The following is a 21,016-nucleotide window of genomic DNA, read 5'->3' as shown; positions in this document are numbered from 1 at the left end:
ATGTGAGAAGCAAGACAAGTCTTGTTTCTTAAGGACCAGTGGGAGAGAAATCTGAGGCCAGCAGTGACAAATCAAAAGGATGGGCAAACCTGAAGGCCACACAGCATGGGGTAGTGATTTGGGACTAGCTTTCAGTACAGGGATCACCTCCCCACACACTTAGAGACTCTGAGGAAGGCAAAGGAATCCTACCGTGGCTGGCTGAAGTTGGAAGTGACCTCTGCTTTCTTCCTTTGGGGCCCACAAGCTGGGCAGTACCAAGCCAGGGAAGGCCGCCTAGAGACATAAGGAAAATGGGAGCTCAAGACAGGTCAGAATCTGTCCGGTGCTGAGGTGTCAGTTTGAGCTGAGGCTGGCTTAGAGCCGATCCTAGGAGGGACTGTTTGGACAGAGCAAAGACTCCTAGGCTGGCAGCTACCTAGGGAGACATATTGGTGATAGAGGCTGGAAAGCTGGGAAGAGACCAGGGGAGAATTGGACTTCTCATTATGATGGAGATGTGGGGGCAATGTATGTATAAAATAGGTCTTCAAGAACATCTCCCATCATGGAGAGGCAACCCCCGTAGAGGGCTTGGAATAATGACAGTGTAACCAGGGATAGCATTTCTTTTCCTGGAAAGTCCAGTTTCTCCCTCTTTGGCTTAACTTTTCCCTGGGATTGACCAGCAGTAAAAGGTAGACATCGGATGGAGCTTCTCAGAGCATTTATTTTTCCTGATTACAAGGCTGGGAGTGGGGCGCAGCTGAACAGGGCATGTTAGTGGTATGAGTGCTGGCTTGAGTGGAGGGGCTGAAGCAGGGGTTTGAGGGCAGGGAACAGAAGAGCACAAACGTGGAACAGCTGAACTAGAACGAAGGACATGAGGGTAGCCGTCAGTGATTCAGGAGGCACTGGGAGCAACTGCAAAGGATGAGGACCCACCCCCCCGAAGCCCACCCCATCCCTGGATCCCCTTTTTTCTTCCTTAAGTTAAAAAACAATTCCTTGAGGCAGCTCAGGCGACAAGGGTCAGAAGTCACAGGTTGAAGAGCCGAGTTTGCTCTGGCCAGCAGAGCCACGTTCTGGCCGGATGGCAGCTCAGGCCTCCTCAGCTGTAGCGTCGATGCCCGCGTACGTGAAGTTCTCAAACAGCGACATGTTCACGTAGGCCTGGGGAGCAGAGCAAGCTTTAGTGGGGGCCAGGGATGGGGGCGTGCCTGCCCTGGAGGTCCTTGACTTCCACGTGGTTGGGGTATTTGAAGTGACACGGATTTGTTCTGGAGACTCAAGATGACCCCATTGCCAAGGGTGGTCCTCACCAGCCCAGAGCAGCAAGGTCATCAGACCACAGCTGGGGGCTCACATGAGAGACCCTTGACACAGTTGTTCAATAGGAGTTTTTTCATGCCCTTATCCGATGAATTGATTGCTAATGCATTCATCCATTCATTTACTTATTCATCTATTTATAAGGCTATTCTTGATGATTTACCCATTTTTCTGGTTATTTGATTATTCCCTCATTCTTAAGATAGTTTAATAACTCCTTTAACTACTTAGTGATTAATTAATTCATATGACAAAGTCTTCACGTTACTCATTTTGATGCATTTCTTCACTTATATTTATTTGATAATTCATTTATTTATATGCTTACTAGATTCAGTTATTTAATTACGTGTTTATTTGATTGATTATTGTATCATCCATCCACTAATTCTATTCATTCATTCATTCAGTTACTGGGTCATTCATTCATCCTCCATCCATTTGGTGAGCTGACCATCCATGATTCCACTCTGGCTCTGTGCCAGGTGAGGTGTCCCAGATGAGAATGGGCTGATGGTCCCAGCAGAGGACAGGCAGGGAGTCTGGGACCTGGGACCTGGGACAAGGACTTGCTGCTGAGGCTAATCAGTGGCCTTGGAAGAGTTTAGAAGGGCCTAGTGTCCAACCCAGTGAGAGCTGGAAAGGGGGGCTGCATCCCAGGGCCCGGCCTAGCTGTGGTGCAGCTAGTGGTGGGGACAGGGACGCAGAGGCTGCTGCTCTCTGGCTCCTATGAGAGGGCACCCCTATGAGCTCGGCGAGACCAGCCCCCATCCCCCCAGGCTCCTCACCTTCCTGGCTTCCAGCATTCGGCCCAGCTGCAGCGCGATCTGGGCAAAGGGGGGTCGCTCGTACGGACGGTCCCGCCAGCACTGCCGCATCAGCTCGTACCTGCAGGTGGGGTATCGCTGAGGTGAGGGTGGGTCAGGGCCTGCTGGGGTGACGGGGTTCCCGGGGCTCAAGGCTGAGGGGACTCACACTTCATCATCACAGTTGCGAGGCTGCTCCATGCGGTAGCCCTGCGGCAGCTTCTCATAGAGCTCGGCACATGTCATGCCGCAGTACGGGGTGCCCCCTGCGGGAGGGGCAACGCTCTCTCAGCCCAGGGCCCAGGAGGGAGGGTGGGGGTGGGGTAGGGAGAAGGTGGGGACCCTCTCGGGAACAGGGGTCAGGGACTCACCAAGGCTCACGATCTCCCAGAGGAGGACCCCAAAGGACCAACTGAAATGAGGAGGATGTACTTAGTTACCTTCTAGGCCCCGGGGCCCAGCAGCTTAGTGTCTACCTACCCCGGGCGTGCAGCCCCTCCCAGCCCCTGTGTGTATCTACTTTGCAAGGGTCTGGCCTTGGCCAGCTGTTGTCTCTGCAACTGAAACTCCTTCACAGCCTCCCAGGCTTAATGTAATCATAGCTAACATTTTTACTGTGCACTTACCGTAAGCGAGGCACTGATCATTTAACGTATATGTTAATTCATTTAACCCTCACACCAACCTTATGGTATAGGTACAATTATTATCCCCATTTTACAGATGGAGACACAGAGGCACTGAGAGCTTAGCTAGCTCACCCAAGGCCACACAGCTAGTAAGTGGCAGAGCTGGGATTCAAACCCTGGCAGTCTCGCTCCAAAGCCCTTGCTCTTAACTGCCTCTTATATTGTAACAACAGCTGTGCAGGTTAGAGGCGGCTGAGGCCAGGGTGGAAGTTCTAGTTGCGGGGAGGGAATCTCAGCGGTCTTGGGGCAGAAGCAGGAAGTAGGCAAGTAGTGATCAGAGGGGTGGTGGTGTGGTGGATAGTGAGCCGGGCAGGCCAGGCCAAGGGGCTTGGGGCAAGGGGCAGAGCCAGGGCTGGAGCACTGGGCAGGCCAGGCTCCCTGGAGAGAAGGGCAGGGGTGTGCCAGGATGGCTGTTTGGAGGAGGGAGCGCAGAGAGGGCGTCTTGGGGGTCATGCTCTGGTTAGGTCCTCGGGTGGGGATGACCTGCCCTTCAGAGAGGAAGGCGAGAACATTCTCTGAGTGGTCTCTCCATTCACTCAGGCATTATCCACCAGCATCCCCAAGCCTCTCCAAGGCATCCTCCGTCTCTTAGTCAAATATAGCCCTAAACCACCCCTACTCCAATCCTACTCCTGACACACCTTCCAAGTTGAAACTTCCTTCCAGCTAGCCCCACGCCTTCCCACTAAGATGCCGGGCACGGCCAAGGTATACCTGAGACACGTCTGTGTCACACCTGTGTCACACCTGGAACACACCGTAGGGATGGCCAAGTCACACCTTGGACTACCTGAGACATCTCTGAGGTGCGTCCAGGTTACATCTACAAGCATCCTCAGGGGACCAGACCCTCCCGCCCCTCCCCCCCACACTCACACATCGCTCTTGGTGGTATAGACACTGTAGTTCAGAGACTCAATGGCCATCCAGCGCACGGGGAGACGCCCCTGGGAGAGAGTGGGTTTGAGGGGTCAGGTGACGAGAAAGGGGCTGTTCAGCAGGTTCCGGGAGGCAGGGCCAGGCCTGGCCCTGAGAGGGGGACCCAGTGAGACTTACCATCGTCTTCTTCACATAAACCTCCTCCCCCCGAGAAAGGCCGAAGTCCGCAATCTTGGAGGCCAGGTTCTCTCCGACTAGCACGTTTCGGGCAGCCAGGTCCCTGTGGATGAACTGCAGGCACGGTCAGAAGTCAGGAAAGATGGGGGATGAGTGAGTCCCAGACTCCGGGGCCAGCGAGGGGTCTGGCCCTGCGGCTGGCTTCGTGGGCCCCTACGTGCCTTTAGTAGCCCCTTACTCTTCTGCATCCCAACCCAGGCCTCATCCTGGATCAGAAACTCCTGCCTGAGAAGAACCACAGTGCTGGCTGTCATCCCTTCCTTCTTGTGACCTGGGCCACGGCCAAGTTCAGGCTGTATCCCTCTCCTGGGACGAAGGTGGGCTTTTCCCCAGTGACCACACTGCACCTTCTCCTCTTTGCATGCTCCCTGACCCCGTCTTTCCTGACCTCTCCCCGACCCCCACCCCACTGATGAGCGTGGAAAGGCCCTTCTCTTGCCCAAAGTGACCTCTCCCTTGAGTTCCAGATCCTCCCCACTGGGCCCTCCACCTTCCTCAGAGACCTCTCTCCATCACCCCTTCCTCTATCTTGGCCCCTTCCCCTCTGCTTTCAAAGATACTCAAAACTTTAATAACTTCAAAATGCCTCTCCTCAGTCTCTGGTCACCCCCTGCAACTGTCCCCTCTCTCCTTTCATTCAAGCAGGGTGTCCTCGAACTTGGGCTCAGGACTCCCCTGTCTGTTCTACCCTCCAGCCTCTCCTGGTGAGTCTCGCCCACTCCCTGGCCACCAGTGTCACCATCTGTGAAGTGACAGCCCCCAAACTGTCGTCTCCGGCCCAGGCCTCCCTCCTGAGTTTTAGGCTGGCTTCTACAACCGCTAAGCCAACACCTCCACCATGATGTCCCTCGGATGCTTCAAATGCAACATCTTTTTCAGACCTGCTTCTCGCCCTGTGTTCTCACCCACTCATCCAGGACAGGATGGGGTCACATCCCTCTTTATTCCTCAATCCCACATCAATTAGAGCCTGCCAATTTAATCTCCTGAAGTCCGCTCGATGGTCTCCCCTCACCTCCCCCAACACACACTCACACACACCTGCTTCTCACTCAGGTACTGCATGCCATTGGCGGCATCACTGGCAAAACGCAGCAACTGCCGGGAGCTGAGGGTGGAGGCCGTTCCATGTTCTCGGGCAAAAGCTGGGTCAGTTTCCAGGACCCGGCTCTTCCTCAGGAAATCAAGCAGGTTCCCATAGGGGGCATATTCAATGGCGATATACAAGTAACCTGGGAGGTGAGGAATACAGGGTGGTGGTTTATACTCAGACAACCTGGGGTGGCAGCAGGCACCCCATGGTACTAGACAGGGAACCTGGTGCACGAAGGAGAACCAATAGTGATGTTTCGGTGTCCTGAAGCTTCCCACAAGCTACAGATGCAAGGGTGACGGCTGATAATGGGGGTCTGGAAGAAAGGGTAGGTGATGAGTTGGGAGCTCACCTCGGTTCTCACAGGCCCCCAAGAGGTTGATGATGTTGGGGTGATGCCCCAATTTGCACAGAACTTCCAGTTCTCCCGCGAAGTCACGATGATCATTTTCAGAGGCATACTCTGTGTAAAGAATCCAATATCACTTTTGCCGAAAATAACCCTGGAGAAAGGGTGTGGGCTGGTGAGGGCTGGTGTCAGTTGCTGGTGGAAGCCAGGTGGGGCCTGGGACTGTGGGACAAAGGAGAGGGTCAGGGCTTGGGCGGGAGTCACTCGCAGCGGACCTTTCAGCATCTTGATGGCTGCGTTCATCTTGAGTCCGTCCTTCTTGATCATGGCCCGGATGACCTGGCCGAAGTTCCCCTCCCCAATGAGATCCTCAAAGGTGATGTCCTCCCATTCCAGCACTGGGTAATTCAGGGGCTCGGGCTGTGGTTTTGGCCGCCGGGTCAGTGTCAAGGTGCCCGAGCTGAACTGCAGGATGGTCTCCTCACCCTTCATAGGATGGGACAAGTGGGCAGACAGTCCGCACAAGAGACAGGGGCAGCAAGATGCACAGATAGGCAGACAAAGAGTGGTTAGACAAATGGACAGAGACTCAGACAGAGGGCACCCTGGTGGCCAGCCAGGCACAGTCAGACACAGGACACATACTGAGATGGAATCATATGAGATGGAGCCATAGGTAGGCTGTTGGGTGGACAGATGTCCAAGGAGAGAAATGCAGAGGCCGCCACCTGGGGATCAGGTGTGTGGGGCTCTGGAGGAACAAGGAGTGGGTAAAATTGCTAGAAGCCACGGCAGGAGTCGATGGAAGGATGATACTCCCAACATTTAAAACTGAAAGGAACTGGAATGAACTGTGATGGGGTGTAATGAGCTTCCCCTTATTGTGCTAATCCCACAACCAGTTTTTTTTTTGTCACCAAGGACGCTCTGGAGGGGATTCCAGCCCTGGGCGGTGGGCTAGGGTACATTTACTGCGCACCTACTCCATGCTAAGCCCTGAGCTGCTGGGAGCCAATGGATGGGTTTTCTTCTCCACAGCAGTGGAAGCAGAGATTACCCCTGTCCACCCACTTGGCGACCACCCATAGCTCTCAAATCACCCCGGGACCTGAGGATAGAAAGAGCACAAAAAAGGGAATATCCACTCCCCCCAACCAAGCAGGAGCTGGGCCACCTGCACAGGGATGATAGCAGGAAGAGGGAACCGCTGAACAGGACCATGGGCGCTGCCAATATGAGAACCAAAAGAAGGGTTAAGACAGACCTGGTGGTGGGTGTGGTCCCTACGTGAGCTGCAGCCCAGCTTGAGGGGCGAGGGCTGAGGACACAGGTCACATGGATTCACACAAAACACGGACAGCTGAAGGCACACACCAGCATGCACACGCACGTTCTAGTGGTGGCCCCTATGCAGGGCATCCATGAGAGCTACACGTGGACATGTGCTCAGGCAGGAGCACAAGCAGAGGGACGCAGGCACGTACAGATGGGGGCACTCACAGGGACGCACACGTGCACTCACGCCCGGCACACGCGCTCATGCATACACGCACGCATACGCATACGCGCACGCAGGTGCACGTAGCAGGGGTACATCTTGATATATGTCAGGGTGCTATACCCATTTAAGGCTGCTTTCCTACTCCTTCCCTCCACATTCGTACCCGTGACCCTCCCCTGCCACAGCCAGGGCCGCTTTCTGCACACACTGACCTCAGAAGGAGGCCAATGCAGCCTGGAACAAAGAGGCTGATTGAATCTCTGAAGGGAGTTTTTTCTAAAGGCATGGCAGAGACAATAGCCTCAGACACTAGGCTTTCTATCACAAGGATCAGCCCTTGAGAAAGAAGTGTTTTGTTTTTGTTTTTTTGAAATGCCAAAGCTTGGCTGTAAATATCAAGAGCCCAGGCACAGAGGACCAAGGTCAGAGTTCAGATCATAAGTGACAACAGTGGGGAAGATCCCAGAGGAGAGAGAGATGGGAGGAGGTGACAAGATGAGGTGATGCCTTGTCCCCGAAGAGGAGCCAGCACCCCACCCCCACCCCCAGCCCCTCGGTGTGGGCCTGCTGGCTGGAGGGGCATAGGCAGGACAGAAAGCTCAGCCAGGTTTACAGGGAAGCCAAGAAGAGTGGAGGCCTGTGCTTCCTGTCTCCAGGAGTGATAGGTGAGGCTGCAGGCCCAGCTCAACAGCTGTAGGAGGGTCTGCAGCAACGGGTCTGAGGGCCATAGAATACGCTGCCTTCTGCAGGGCACAGGGAAGCCCCTTGGAGTTCTTACGTTTCCCCAAGGAGGCCCTGGGATTTGCAAGGATGGAGGTTGGGACGAGGAACTCACAGCGCGAGTGCCCTGCCGGCAGGAAGGAGGCTACGGAAGGGCTGAGGACATGAGTCTCAGATGCGTGCAGGTGCAGGCTGGTACCCAAGTGCGGGACGGCCTGCCCGGACAGAGGCCGGCACGGAGCCCAGGCATTCCCTACGTTATCACCAGGCTTCCCAGGCTTCCATCACCCCTCGTGAGAAGGGGGAGAATCCTTAATTGACCGTGGTGCAACATGGACATAACCAAGTGATTCTGAACTGGGGATATTAAACATGTCACCACGAATATAAATGGGCTGTGAGTTGAGTTCACTTCTAGAGAAATAGAGAAAATTATTGATAAGTATTGCACCCTTGCACGTTGTTGAGTGTAGTCTTATACCTATGACATAAACACCCATGTGCGCGCGCACACACACACACACACGCTCGCAGTGTACAAATACTCATGTGTGTATAGGTAGGAACGTATATACACAAGGTCTGCACACATGTGCCCTGAGAAGGGTACAGGTGACTGACCGATCCCGACTGGTAGGTGAAGGTGCGTCTGCGATGCAGGCAGCTTCTGCGGATGCACGCCAGGGTTAAGAGGGCAGCCAGGATGGTGAGGCAGGTGGCAGACACAGAGCCCACCACAGCCAGGACCAGCTGTTGATCCAGACCCTCTTCAGCTGCCTGGACCTCTTGGACCGGGCCCTCACTCTGCAGCCCTGGATCCAATAAGAGGGGCAGATCATAGGGACGCCTGGGTCAGGGAACCCAGAGGCCACCATGGGGTCACACAGAGGGAGAGGTCAGAGATCCCAGTTCCAGGGAGGGAGCAGGTATATCAGGCCTAGGACCAATGGGTCTGGAATGACATGATTTTTCCAGCAGTAGGACAATGGGTCATAGGAAGGGAAGGGTCAGGGTCCCCAGTGCCAGGGCTTGTGTCATTTGTTGGGAGGGGGCCTAGGATGCCCTAGCTCCAAGGCAGGGGATCACTTGGAAGGAGAGAGCATTGAGACTGATCCTGTGGTCCAGGAGTCCTCTTGGGCCCCGCCCTCTCACCGTTGCTTAGGGTGGACTCTTCTACCATGTTGCTCCAGTCACCGGGGCCCTGGACGCTGGCCCGCACACGGAAGAGGTAGCGCGTGCTGGCGTTGAGGCCGCGGACGACGGTGCTCGTCTCCTCGGGCCTGTCCACGTCCATCCACAGCGGGTCTCCTGAGCCCTCAGCCACCTGCACCTCCACAATGTACTTGGATATAGGCCCAGCTGGAGCCTCTGGGCGCTGCCACACCAGCTGGATCTCGGAGTCTGAAAGGGCCTGGGCGTGGAGGTGTCGGGGGGCTGGGGGCCCTGCGGACACGGGGGTGAGAAGGCAGGGCTCAGATGGGACCGGGCTGTGTTGCTGTGGGGTCAGACAGATCCACTCTAGCTGTGTCCCCGGCTCCGCGAACCCCAGAATGGGAGCCACCCCACCAACCTCCTCCTTCCTTCCTGGGCTGAATCCCTCTCCCTGTGGATTCCTTCACCCCTGAGCTTCTGCTGCCCCTGGTTCTCCTTACATGCCAAGTCTTCCTGGCGGCCCAGACCCTCCCAGTGTCATAGGTCCTCCGCATGTCCCCCCACACCCTGTGTTCCCACCAAGTCCCGTGTCCTCCTGGTACCCTGTATCCTTCCCTGTGTCATGTTCTCCCCGTGCTTGTGTCTGCCTCACATCCCGGGTCCTCCCTATGCCCATGTTTTCACGTTCAATGCTCTCTGCATGTCCATCCAGGCTCCTATAACCTCCTATGTCCTTTTGGGTCTCCTGTGTTCCCTGCGTCCCATGTCCTCCCTCGTCTTGAGCCCATCACCCCCTCCCCAGCGTACCGCTGGGGGGCAGAAGCACACGAGCAGCGGGTGAGGCTGGGCCCAGGAGGGTACAGTGGTAGAGTCGCACGTCCAGCTGGTAGTGGGTGCCAGGTGTGAGTCCGGTCAGGAGGGCGGTGCGGGCCTGGGGGGACGAGACGTTCTCCCGCCGCTCCTGTCCCCGGGCCCCGTCCCACAGGCGCAGCAGGAAACCATCGCCCACCAGTGGCCCCGGCACCGAGGGTAAGGACCAGCTCACTCGCAACCGGTCGGGGCCCTCCACATGCCAGCCCTCCAGCCACGGCTGCAACAAGGGCTCTGGGGCCAGAGGTCGGGGGTCAGAACTGTCCGGTGGGTCCCTGGGGCCGGACGGGATACTGATCCCCAGGGGACAACCTCCAGTGGGAAAGGCAGGGACCCCCAGGGTGGACAAGCCATGACAACCCTGAGTGCATAGGACAGTAACCCCTGGGGGGCAGAAAGGGATAACTCTTGGCCTCTCACCAGGACAGTCTGTGGTCATGAGGGTGGGAGGCCCCCAGGCCCCCTCCCCACCTTCCCCTGGCCGGCTCAGCTGCACGCGGACACTGTATCCCGTCTTCGGCCTCAGGTTCATTAACGTCACGTTCTCACTGGGGTCCACTGGGGGCGGGGTGTGCAGCACACACTATTCAGTCCCAACCCCTTCCAGAAGCCACCACTCTCCCTTCAGTCTCTCTCTTCTCCACACACTTCTCCCTCCCTTTCCATCCCCCCTTTCCCCTCATCACTGCCTGACGTCCCATCCTTCCCCAGCCACCCCCCCTCCCCACCCCCTGCTCTCGCCCTGCTCACCCACGATGGTGGACCAGGCCATGGTGCTGTCCTGGGGCCGGTAGTGCAGCCGTACAGAGGCGATGGGCCCATCCCCGGAGAAGGAGACCAGGGGGGAGACCACGAGCTGGCGGCTCTGCTTGGCCAGGAGCCGAGGGGCAGTCAGGGGCACCGGGGGCACTGCCAGGAGACTCGGGGTAAGGCATGGCCCAGACAGCACCCTTCCGTCGTTGGAAATAAGAGCAGACTCTGTCTTCTGGGCATCAAAGACAACTCTGATTTTTGGTTTAGATCTGGGGACCCCCTGGGCTGGGGAGAGACCAAGTTCAACAGATGACCAGAGTGTCCAGGGCCCAGGGAGGACAGCTCAGGGTGCAAGGACTCGGCAATAAGGACATGAGGATGTCCCAAAAGATGTGAAGTGAGGGAGTGGCATGGCTGGTCAGGGGTTTGGGGGAGGGCACTCTGCCCATGCAAGGTGGGTGCAGACGGAGGGACCTCAAACCCACGGCAGTGTCACCCTACTCTCTGCCCCTTCCCCCATCATCCATCACTCTCTTAATTAAAAAAAAAAAAAGTAGCAGGTGATGAAGCACCTGCTCTACCCGGCTGCTTCATGTGCATGGTCTCTAATCCTGACAAGTGCCTTCAGGCAGGGCTCATCACCCCTATGTTATGAATGAAGAAACTGAGGCTCAGAGACATGGAACAACTTGCTTAAAGACACGGAGCCAGGGTTTGAACAAGGTCTATCTGACCAGGCCACCTAAAATCAGCCCATCCTGCTCCAAGCAGCTTTTGTGCCCCTGCTCAGTTTCCTCACCCCATGGTCACTGCCCTTTCTGCCTTAGCTTTTCTCTCCGGATTATTGCATTAATGCCTTAACTGGTTCCCTTGCCTCTTTCAGACATTTTCCAGACGGATTTTCTAAGAATGGATGGATGGATGGATGGATGGGGGAATGGGGGAGGGTCAAGGAAGGTGCAGGGGTGTGGCTGAGGGGGTGGGAGGGAACAGTGGGGTCAGGCAGGAAGAAGTATGTCAGGAGGAAGTGCTGGTCTGCAGGGAGAGAAAGGTCCAGTTTGGATCCTATGGAGCCCCTGGGCCTGTGGCTCACATGTGGGGTTAGATGTGGAGGTGGCTGGATAGAAAGTGGGCCCTTGGGGCTTCCCTGGTGGCGCAGTGGTTGAGAATCTGCCTGCTAATGCAGGGGACACAGGTTCGAGCCCTGGTCTGGGAAGATCCCACATGCCGTGGAGCAACTAGGCCCGTGAGCCACAATTACTGAGCCTGCGCGTCTGGAGCCTGTGCTCCGCAACAAGAGAGGCCACGATAGTGAGAGGCCCGCGCACCATGATGAAGAGTGGCCCCCGTTTGCCGCAGCTAGAGGAAGCCCTCGCACAGAAACGAAGACCCAACACAGCCCAAAAAATAAATAAATAAATAAATAATAATTAAAGGTGCTAATAAAAAAAAAAAAAAAAGAAAGTGGGCCCTTGAGTCATGCACCAGGTAACTTCCATGCTGACTTCAGAACCAGACCTCCACTACGCAGAGGTCCCGCCAATTGGGTCTGGGGCCCAGGAGAGGGGTCCAGGCTGCAGATCATACCTGGGAGTTGCTAGGGAACGGTTGAAATCTTAGAAATAGTTGACATTTTAACTAATAATAACAATAAATGTCAACATACATTGAGCACATACCCTGTGTCAGGCACTGTGCTAAATGCTTAAAAGCATCATCTAATTTAATCTTTACAGCAACCCTATCAAGGGAGCGCTGATATCCTCATTTCACAGAGAGAGAAACAAGCTATGAGGAGATAAGTAACTTGCTTAGATGATGGAGCTAGAGTTGTAGTGAAGATTCAAAGCCAAGTTGCCTGGGCCCAAAGCCTGGGGAGAGTGAGAAGAGAAAGGCTGGAGGTGGGGCACCAGGGTGGTAGAGGGGTTGGCAGAGTAGTGGAGAGAGAATGGGAAGCAGAGTCTGACAGTGAGAAAGAGGAAGATGAGCAAGAGGTCTGGGCTTATGTCAGGGGAAGGCGGGGTCAGGAGCACAGGGAAAGATGAGCCAAGGGGCGGCAGGGGCTGTGAATGTCTGAGGCTTATGGTGCTGGAGAAGGTGAGGGACACCTATACCGGGGTGTGGGTGTTCTGCTCTGAGCGATCCTGGGCGCTGGCAGCTACCTCCTTACTCACCAGGAAGCCCCTTTGGAAATGAAGCAGGTCACCCTCTGAGCTCCACAGCCCCAGGCACTCCCCTGTCTTAGCAATGAGTGCCCTGTGGTGTGACTCGGGGTTGGGGGGTGGGGGGATGCAACATCCCAGAGGTGGAGTGAAAGGCACTGTGTGTCTGTGGGGCGGGGTTTGGGGGAGGTAGAGAGGGGAAGCATCACCCTGGGCAAGGCTGCAGGGTGTCCCCTTTCTGGGGCATGGGATGCCCTTTCCAGATGGGACTGAGCTGTGCTCCAGCCTGGACAATGCCCTGCCCAGGCCACAGGTTGACGACAAGCCCTCTCCTCTGCCTGGTGCTGGGCTGTGGCCTTAGATGCCCTTGGCCTTCCTGCGACGATGCCCAGTCTGAGCAGCATCAGCTAGGACATCACTGACCTTTGACGTTGACCCTGAAGCGTCGGCTGTCTTGGCCACCGGACGTGGACACGCGGCACTCCCAGAGCCCACTGTCCCCAAGAGCCAAGCGGGGCACCTCGAACTCGGCTGTGGTCCTATCTGGCTCCACAATGGCCTTGGTGGACTGAGAGAGATAGGGGAAGGGGACAGACCACAGAGAATGTGTGCCATGTGGCGGATACAAGTGTGCTCGTCCAGGCTGATGAGGGGACAGAACCTGGGTGGTGGTCCCTCAACAATCAGCCTGACCCCATTTGAGCTGTGGTCAGGCCGGTGGGCAGAGCCCGCAGAAAGCCCCGAGGGGTCAGGGGTCTGGAGGGGCAGGGGCCCTGGGCCGGGGTCATGGGGCTGACCAGGAGGACCGTGCCATCCGGCTTGCGGAGCTCCACACTGCCCCGGACTGGGAAGGGGTTCCCCGCGGCGGCACAGTTGATCCGGGGTGTCGTCTCTAAGTTGAACTCCAGTTCTGAAACCATGTCCAGGATCTGGGGGATCCGGTCTGGGGAGAGAGGGGACACGCATCCTGGAGGCCCTGCAAGGGCAGATACGTGACTGCCACAGCGCCCCTCCTCCGGAGTCCTGCATCTTAGCGGCGGTACCGCCAGCAGCCCAGTCACCCAGGCCTGAAAGCCAGCAAAGTCCTGTGCAACTCCTCCAGGGCCCTCACGCCCACCTCTGACTGCCCCTGAGTCTACCTCCTGCACCCTCCGCCTCCTCATACCCTCCCACACGGAGACCAGACCCCTTGCCAGCCTCACAGCCGGAACGCTGGTTCAGGCCTCCATCGTTTCTGGGCCCTGCGACAGGTCTTCCAGGCTCTCCTGCTTCCACTCCCCACCCAGCAGCCAGTGTCCTCTCTCAAACACAAACCTGAGAGCCCTGTGCCTCTTCAACAATTCCCTGCTGGCCTCTCACATTAAGTGCAAATCCTATAGCCTGTCATTCAAAGGCCCCAAGATTTGACCTCCTCTGATCACTCCCGGAGCCTCCCCTCACGCCACTGTCCTGGTACCTGAGCCTGAGTCCTCAATCCCCCCGACGTTGCCCTGCTCTCTCTCCAGCCATCTTTCTCTTGTCCTTCATATCCCATCTCAGATCGCACCTCTTCCCAAAAGCCCTCCCTGATTCTCTCAGGCTGGTCAGGGCCTCCTCTGGGCTCCCACCCACTCTGGGGTGCTGCCCATCCCTGTATGGATGATGTGGGCTGGCGGTGAGAACTTCCAGACCATGAGCTCCCTGAGGGCAGGGCTTTGAGCCAGGGAGATGCGTCTGGTGAAGGCTGACCTGTTCCGAGGGACCTCAGAGCCCCCCGTGCTCGTACCTGACTTCTCACAGTGCACCCCATGCCACCCGGAGGGGCAGACGCAGCCGCTGAAGCGGTCACAAGTGCCGCCGTTCTGACACTGGCACTGGAGGTGGCAGTCAGCCCCAAAATGACCTGGGGCACAGGCTGGGAACAGAGGGGGTGTGGTTAGAGGGGCACAGGTCAGGGGGCAACGAGGGCCAGCTGGGGCCTGGGTAATGACAGGCTGGGTAGAAAGGGCACTGACCAAGTGAGCGGGGACCATGGAGGTCTTGGTGTGCAAGTCAGGGCCAGAGTGAAGGGCTGGGGCCGGGCTTGTAGCCGACTGCCTGGGTCAGGGAGCACGGAGGGTGGGTTAGTCTGTACCTTCCTGGCACTGGCTTCCTCTCCAGCCAGATCCACAAGAACAGCCATAGGGGTCCGGAAGGCAGAAGGTGAGGCCTCGGCAGCCTGATGTGCCTGGGCACTGTTCCTGGCAGCTCTGCCCAAAACGGCCCTCTCTGCAGGCTAGAAGGAGGGCATGTGGGTGTAGGGGCCTCTGCTGGGCCCCAGGGTTCAAGACCTACTTGGCATGTTCACCCTCCAAGGTCCATGCCCATGGTTTGAGAGTCTTCCCCCAGCCAGGCATCCTCTCCTGCCCAGGTCTTAGTGCCCCCCTCCTCCTTACCCTGCTCACAGCGGGTCCCAGTGAATCCAGGGGGGCACACACACTCGCCGTCCTGGTCGTGGCAGACACCTCCATGCAGGCAGCCCGGGCATTCCTTGGTACAGTCTTGTCCCCAGTGCCCTGCCCCACAACCTGCAGGAATGTGCTTTCAGCAGCTGACCCTCACCCACTGGACCACTGCTGCTGAGGACTGGGGCAGCCCTGGGGGACCAGAGGATGCAGGGGGTCCACAGGAAGTACCATAGGGCTCCCAGCCTCCCACACCACCCACCACCTCTGCCCTCTGCTCCTGACCCCGCACGATGAGTCGAAAGAAGGCGCTGCCCAGTGGGCTGGCTTCCAGGTAGGTGGCACTGTAGATGCCGCTTGATGACGGCTGCACGCTTGGGAGCTGCAGCAAAAACCGCCCTTCCTGGGCCTCGTGCCAGTCCAGGGTGTAGAAGTAGGATCCTGGGGGCATAAACGGGTCAGGGGCCTCAGCATCACACAAGAGCTGGTGTTCCCTCCCTCTGCCCACCTCGGCCTGAGTCACATCAACGTGCGCCAGGCAGAGTGAGCAGACCTGGGGGAAGGCACCAGCGAGTGTCTGGACCCAAGCGAGAAAGCTGGGAAGCATCCCCTTTTCCATGCTCCACCAACCACTCAGTAAATCACCAAGTCCGGTTCAATCTCCCCCTCGTCTCCTAAAGCTGCCCACTCCTCTCCACGTGCACTGCCACCACCCTGCTCCCAGCCTCCCACAGCCTTCCAAGCAGTCTCTCTGCCTCCAGTCTCCCCCTTTCCTGTCCATCCTTCACTCAGCAGCCAGTGAGATTTTTCTCCAATAGATTGCGCAGTAGCTCCCCTACTTAAGCTCTTCCAGAGTTCTCCACTGCCCTCAAGACAACATCCGACTCCTTAGCAAATCTTTTTCACCAGTTTGGCCACTGTGTAGCCCATACCTCTCCACATCCTGCCTGACTCCTAACATTCCTGAATTCCTGAATTGCTTGTATCTCTTCTAGAAACACTGTGGTATCTCACAGCTTCCTGCCTTTGCTCTTATCAATCCTCCTCCTGGAATGTTCTTCCCCTCTTCTTCATGAAGCTAGCTCCCAGGAGCCTCTCCCTCCAGGACGTGTGGATCCTAATATCAGGGTCCTTGTCCCTGCCCCACCCCTTCTTGCCTCTTTGCTCAGGATGGAACAGAGATTCTAGGGAACGCAGGTCTACCTGACTCTCCACATCTCTCATCAGTTCGGGGGGCCTGGAGCTCAGGAGGCAAACCCCTTGGCCCAAGAGAAGGGTCCTCCTCCCTCAGGAGCCCAGGGACACATGAGTCAGCCAAAGGGCTGTGGGTGTGAGAGCTGAGGCAGGAATCTTTGGGGCCACACAGGAAAACTGCTTCCTTCTATGGGGTGCCCAGAGGGCCTGACAGGGCCAGGGTGGGGGCAGGCCTGGGCTGAGATCCCCAGGCCTGCCCAGGCCCCTGCACGTGTCTTGACAAATCTCTGGAAGAGGCCAAACCTCCCTTGCCTGTTCTGGGACTTTGTTACCCGTTCTCTTCTTCAGCATGGGGACTGCTGCTCCCTGCCAGACGGGCTAATGTGATAGCACCTGCTAACTCTCAGAGGAGAGTCCAACGTGAGGGGTTAACATAGCACTAATTTGGGGGTGACAGGGAAGGAGGTAGCTGACCACGAGGCTGCTGGTCCTCTGGGCGCAGTAGGAGGACATCTCACAGCTAGAGATGAGTTGGATGCAGGTGCTTCCCATGGACCTGGTGCAGGAGAGAGGGGGCGCCCCGGAGGTTGGCCAGTGGGGGTAACAGGTGCTGTGTCAGGGGCCAAAACTGGGAACACTGAGGGCCATGGAGGTGCTGGGGTGTCAGAGCTATGGGTTTACCTGCCCACCCAGTTCAGATGCCCCTCTCACCGTTGCTCTTCCAGATCACATCTGTCTGCTTCTCCTTGCGCACCCACGCGGAAAGTACTGCCGTGTCGCCCTTATTCACCGTGTGTGTGACCTTGTCCGGGAGCAGGTGGGCTGCGAGGCGGATGGAGGGCGGGGTCAGGGGTCAAGGGCAGCCCCTCCTGCCCCTTCTCCCCGCCGGTGGCCGGACTTACCTCCTGGGCTGTTGTGCACGTAGAGGACGCGCGTGCGCCGCGCCCCCGCGCCGCCCACGCAGGAGAAGACGCCCACCAGGTCGGAGGGCTGCGAGAAGCCGCGCAGTGTCACCTGGCGCGAGCCATTGCGGGCTAGGTGCAGGGGCTGCCAGGGCCGGGGCGTGCGCACGATGCGGTCGTCCTTCTCCAGCAGCAGCGGGGGCCCCCAGGCGTCCGAGCCCCTGCCCGCCCCCGCCTCCCCGGACACGCAGGTCAGGAAGAAGCGCTGGGGCTCGGTCAGGCGCAGGTCGGCCAGCAGCGTCAGGTCCACCGCAGCGCCTGGACCGGGATACCGGGCTCCGTATGTGGCAGGGCCCCGCCCTCACCCCTGCCCCGCCCTCCCCCTCTTGCCCCTCTCCTCCCCTCCTCTCCCCCCCTCTCCCCGCCCGCCCCCCAGGCACTGAACTTTATCAGGCACGTCCACCCCCGTCCCTTCCTGTCCCAGTCCCCTTCCCGGTGCACTGGCCCCTTTCCTTCAAGTCTCTTCATCCTAAAAGAACAAAAACAAAAACAAAGCCCCTTCTCTGGCTTCCCCATCCCCTCCCTTCTCCTGCCAGATGGCTTCCCTTTACAGCCCAGCCTTCGGAAAGAAAGAATGATCTATGCGCCCCGTCTCCATTTCCTCTATTCCCGGCAGTCCCCTTTCCTGACCTGTCTCTGCAGCTGCTCTGCAAAGGGGAGCCGCTCTCCCTGCCCTCCCCCCCGCCCCCCACCGCCGAGTGCCGGCTAGGAGAGCCGTGGAGATCAGAAGTGTCTTGGAGGAACCCCTCCCCATCACTCCAGAAATCTGGACCTGTTTGTTGTGCTGGGATTGAAGGTGGGAGAGGCTGGGTTCTGCAGCCAGCTGGTTATGGGGCAGAAAGGAAGAGAGCTCTGGGCCCAGCAAAAGGCCAGAAGCAGGGAGGGCAGACCCTAGGACAGAGTTGGGGCTGAAACACACACAGACACCAGGTGGGCCTTGGTCTTTGCCTTCCAAAGAGCTCTGGGCCCCATGGGGAGACAGACATGGACCTACCCGTCAAATGCAGGCCACTGTGTGGGGAGCACAGAGAAGGGACGCCTAACCCAGCATGCGGGAGGCAGGGGATGAACAGGTGTCTCCCGGGAGATACAGCTTGAGGGTCTTACAGCTGAGCAGGGTACGGTGAGGGTTCAGAATGAGGACAGGGAGAGGTCAGTGGTAGGAAGGGCATTCTAGGCAGAGGGCACAGCCTGAGTAAAGGTGTGGAATGAAAGGCTGGGGCACGCAGTGTGAGGCAGCAGCCAGGAGGGACCAAGTAGAGCCGGAGTCCAGGCCTGGCTGAGCCCTGCCAGCCTCCTCAGCCCCGGGGCCCACACCTTCCCGAGCCCCTCCTACTCTGTCCCTGCCTGTTCACTGCCAAGTGGTTAGTTGGTTTAAGTGCTACTTCACTTATCAATGGCTATTCTTTGAGAGGCTGCCATGAGTAAATGAAGCTGACTGCCTGTCCTGTGCCGAGCACCTGTTTTCCTTTGGGTCCTCACACCCTCCAGAAGTTGATGTCTTTCCATCCACAGAGGAAGGTCATGATAATTATTCTCGACGCTTCCTCTAGCAAGCTCATCCCCTCCCTGGGCTTTCACTATCACTTCTGAGTCAATAACCCCTGAATGGCCTCTCAGCTCGGGCCTGCTTTCCATCAGCTCTTCCCAAACCTGCTCCACTCTGCGCTCCCTGCCTCGGCAGACGGCAAAGCCCGCCTGAGATACAAGCTTTAGAGTCAACTCGTACTCCTGCTGTCATAATAATTAATGTTTATTGGAGGTCAGTGATATGCCAGGTACTTTACGTATGTTCTCTCATTTTATCATTACAACTCTCCTGGGAGGTGAGTGTTATCACCCCAATTTTATAGCTGGCAAATTAAGGCTCAGAGAAATAACTTGCCCAAGGTCATACGACGAGTAACTGGCAGACCCCGGTTGTCTGACTCTAAAAGTCTACACGTCGGACCACCACTCTGGCTGCCCCAATCAGTCGCAAAATTCTATTTCCTCAAAGCCTCTTGGCTTCATCCCCATCCCCAAGCCCGCCCTTGTTAAACCCTCATCCTTACCCCCTGGACCATCCTGACAGCCACACTCCTGCTTCCTCAACTCATCCTCCGAAGTGATCCCTCTAAGACCTTGTGACTCTCTGGCCTACAACCTTCCATGGCTCCCCATTGCCCTCAGGATGCAGTGCTTGCTCTTGAGCCCTCTGCTGCTCACACTGCCCCTCCTGCTGCGTTCGCTCCAGGAACCCTCTCTCCTGTGCACTTCCCCGCCTCTGAGACTTGCATCTATTGTTCTGGCTGTCTGGAATGAAGACCACCCCTCTTAGTGAAGTCTTTCCGAATCCCTTTTCGTCTCCTACCCTGAAGCAGAGTAAGCTGACTCCTCGGTGCTTCTCTGTGTCTATCTGTTCAGCGCTCACCTGGTGTCCCGTGTCCCCCACTAGACCATGAACCACTCTAGGCGGCCTTTGCGTTCTAATCCTCTGTGGGCACCACACTGAAGGAATTGGCTACAGCTTATTCAGAAGCTCTTACCAAGTGCTCTGTGTAAATTACCTCCTTTAAACCCAGTAACAGCCATAGGAGGTCCACACCATTTAATCTGTTGTACAGATCTAGCGGCTGTCTGCCTCTCAACTAATGGCCTGTCCCTTAGCACAGCTCCTGGAATATTGTTGGTGCTTGACAATGCTTGATAAATGAATAATTGAGTGAGTCCCACACACTGACCATGTGAGTACCCACAGAAAGCTTCACGGGCCCAGAGGCCCTGCTGCTCCCCACTGATGTTCACCTCCAACACAGTCAATGGCTGCTCCCCTCCCCCAATCCCTGGTGCCTGCCTGGGTTTTCCAGGCCCTCATCCCACTTTCTAGCGGATCAGGGTGCAGAGGAAAGTGATGGCAGTGATGATAGGGTTTTCTCGGGGGGAGTCAGGGCTTTGGGGGTTGGGTGGGGGGAGGTTCAGGGCAGACTTACCAACATGAGAAGCCAGGAAGAAGATGGGGAGCAGCAAAGGGGGCCCCAGCCAGACCATAATCCAGAGGCTGACCAGGCCAGCCGGGACAAGCGGGGCCCACGGTCAGTCACTCTGGGTCTGGCTGCTCAGCCTGTGCTGTCAGTGTGTGTTGGTATTGGGGAGGAAGAGGAAATGAGTTAGCTTGGGTGGGAGGCGGGCCGGGGAGAGGGGTGGGGAGGACTTATCCTGCTTCTGGGCCTCTGGGCCCCCCTAATCCGGCCCCTACAAGGCTGGGGATGGGTGTGGCCTGGAAGGTCCTGGACTGGGGTCACTTGAGGTGGGGGAGGGTTGTGATAAGGACAGACCTGGGGACTGTTGGACTGTTTCCCCTCCCCTCTTCTCCGCGTGGTCCTCAGCCTTGCCAGCACGCAGGAGGCAGGAGGCAGGAAAGGGAGGAAGCCGGTGGCTTCCTCCTATTGAGAGGGGATGGGGGAGGATATTGTTCTGGGGTGTCCCTCCCCCAGCACAAACACACGATTCCTCAAGTATGCATCCCAGGACGTGGTTACATGGTTGTCCTCGAGAGCCGTTCATGTATGGAACACAAGGATCTGGCATGTACACAAAGGAACAAAAGAACACACTCAGGGCAAAAACCCTTTGATTCAATCTTATGTAACTCTCTCATTTCACAGACGGGAAAACTGAGGCCTGCAGGGCTTGAAGGCTCTCTGAGGTCATGGTGAGGCTGGGACCTGAACTTCTGACTTCGTTGCTCCTCAAGGACTCATGCTAAGCAGACCCAGAGAATGCACAGGGAGTGAGTCCCTTGGCTTAAGCCAGTAACAGAGGCTTCAGCACACTGTCTGCCTGATGTCATTACCCTTGGGCACTGGGGCAGCAGAAGCCCCACCCAGGGAGCGCCCGTACTCTTGAGGGCTGATAACAGCCTGGGAGCAGTCC

The 21,016-nt window shown here is 57.2% G+C and overlaps 1 protein-coding gene across 3 annotated transcripts; it reads right to left on the bottom strand.

Annotated features, from left to right (window-relative positions):
- Positions 1 to 689: 689 nt before the first annotated feature.
- On the bottom strand, positions 690 to 20,230 carry TIE1 (tyrosine kinase with immunoglobulin like and EGF like domains 1). 3 transcript variants are annotated; one of them, XM_059920524.1, is made up of 23 exons: positions 20,074 to 20,230; positions 17,042 to 17,359; positions 16,851 to 16,961; positions 15,231 to 15,386; positions 14,937 to 15,068; positions 14,636 to 14,776; positions 14,288 to 14,416; positions 13,320 to 13,465; positions 12,946 to 13,090; positions 10,358 to 10,645; positions 10,028 to 10,165; positions 9,545 to 9,841; positions 8,738 to 9,028; positions 8,207 to 8,397; positions 5,640 to 5,850; positions 5,368 to 5,478; positions 4,964 to 5,154; positions 3,863 to 3,976; positions 3,683 to 3,753; positions 2,489 to 2,529; positions 2,287 to 2,383; positions 2,100 to 2,199; positions 690 to 1,152 (listed from the first exon to the last, which is right to left on the bottom strand). In XM_059920524.1, exons 1-23 carry the CDS (start codon positions 20,129 to 20,131, stop codon positions 1,081 to 1,083), a joined length of 3,549 nt encoding a protein of 1,182 aa, XP_059776507.1. In that variant the 5' UTR covers positions 20,132 to 20,230; the 3' UTR covers positions 690 to 1,080. The 3 variants fall into 3 exon arrangements, with proteins under 3 accessions (XP_059776507.1, XP_059776517.1, XP_059776497.1); XM_059920534.1 differs by having other exon boundaries at positions 10,358 to 10,516; XM_059920514.1 differs by having other exon boundaries at positions 9,545 to 10,165; positions 10,358 to 10,516.
- Positions 20,231 to 21,016: the final 786 nt, after the last annotated feature.

This window comes from Balaenoptera ricei, chromosome 1 (genome assembly GCF_028023285.1).
Source record: "Balaenoptera ricei isolate mBalRic1 chromosome 1, mBalRic1.hap2, whole genome shotgun sequence".
NCBI classification, from domain to species: domain Eukaryota; kingdom Metazoa; phylum Chordata; class Mammalia; order Artiodactyla; family Balaenopteridae; genus Balaenoptera; species Balaenoptera ricei.
Note: the sequence above shows the minus strand (reverse complement) of the source record. Positions and strands in the feature narration are given on the sequence as shown.

What these genes read in the sequence shown, in the direction of transcription:
- TIE1 (XM_059920514.1), bottom strand. Translation starts at nt 20,131, where the DNA reads ATGGTCTGGCTGGGGCCCCCTTTGCTGCTCCCCATCTTCTTCCTGGCT. An exon ending in GGCCTGGTCCACCATCGTGG is followed by an intron (nt 10,166 to 10,357) that starts GTGAGCAGGGCG and finishes CCCCGCCCCCAG; the next exon opens with TGGACCCCAGTGAGAACGTG. An exon ending in AGTACCTGAGTGAGAAGCAG is followed by an intron (nt 3,977 to 4,963) that starts GTGTGTGTGAGT and finishes CCGTGCCTGCAG; the next exon opens with TTCATCCACAGGGACCTGGC.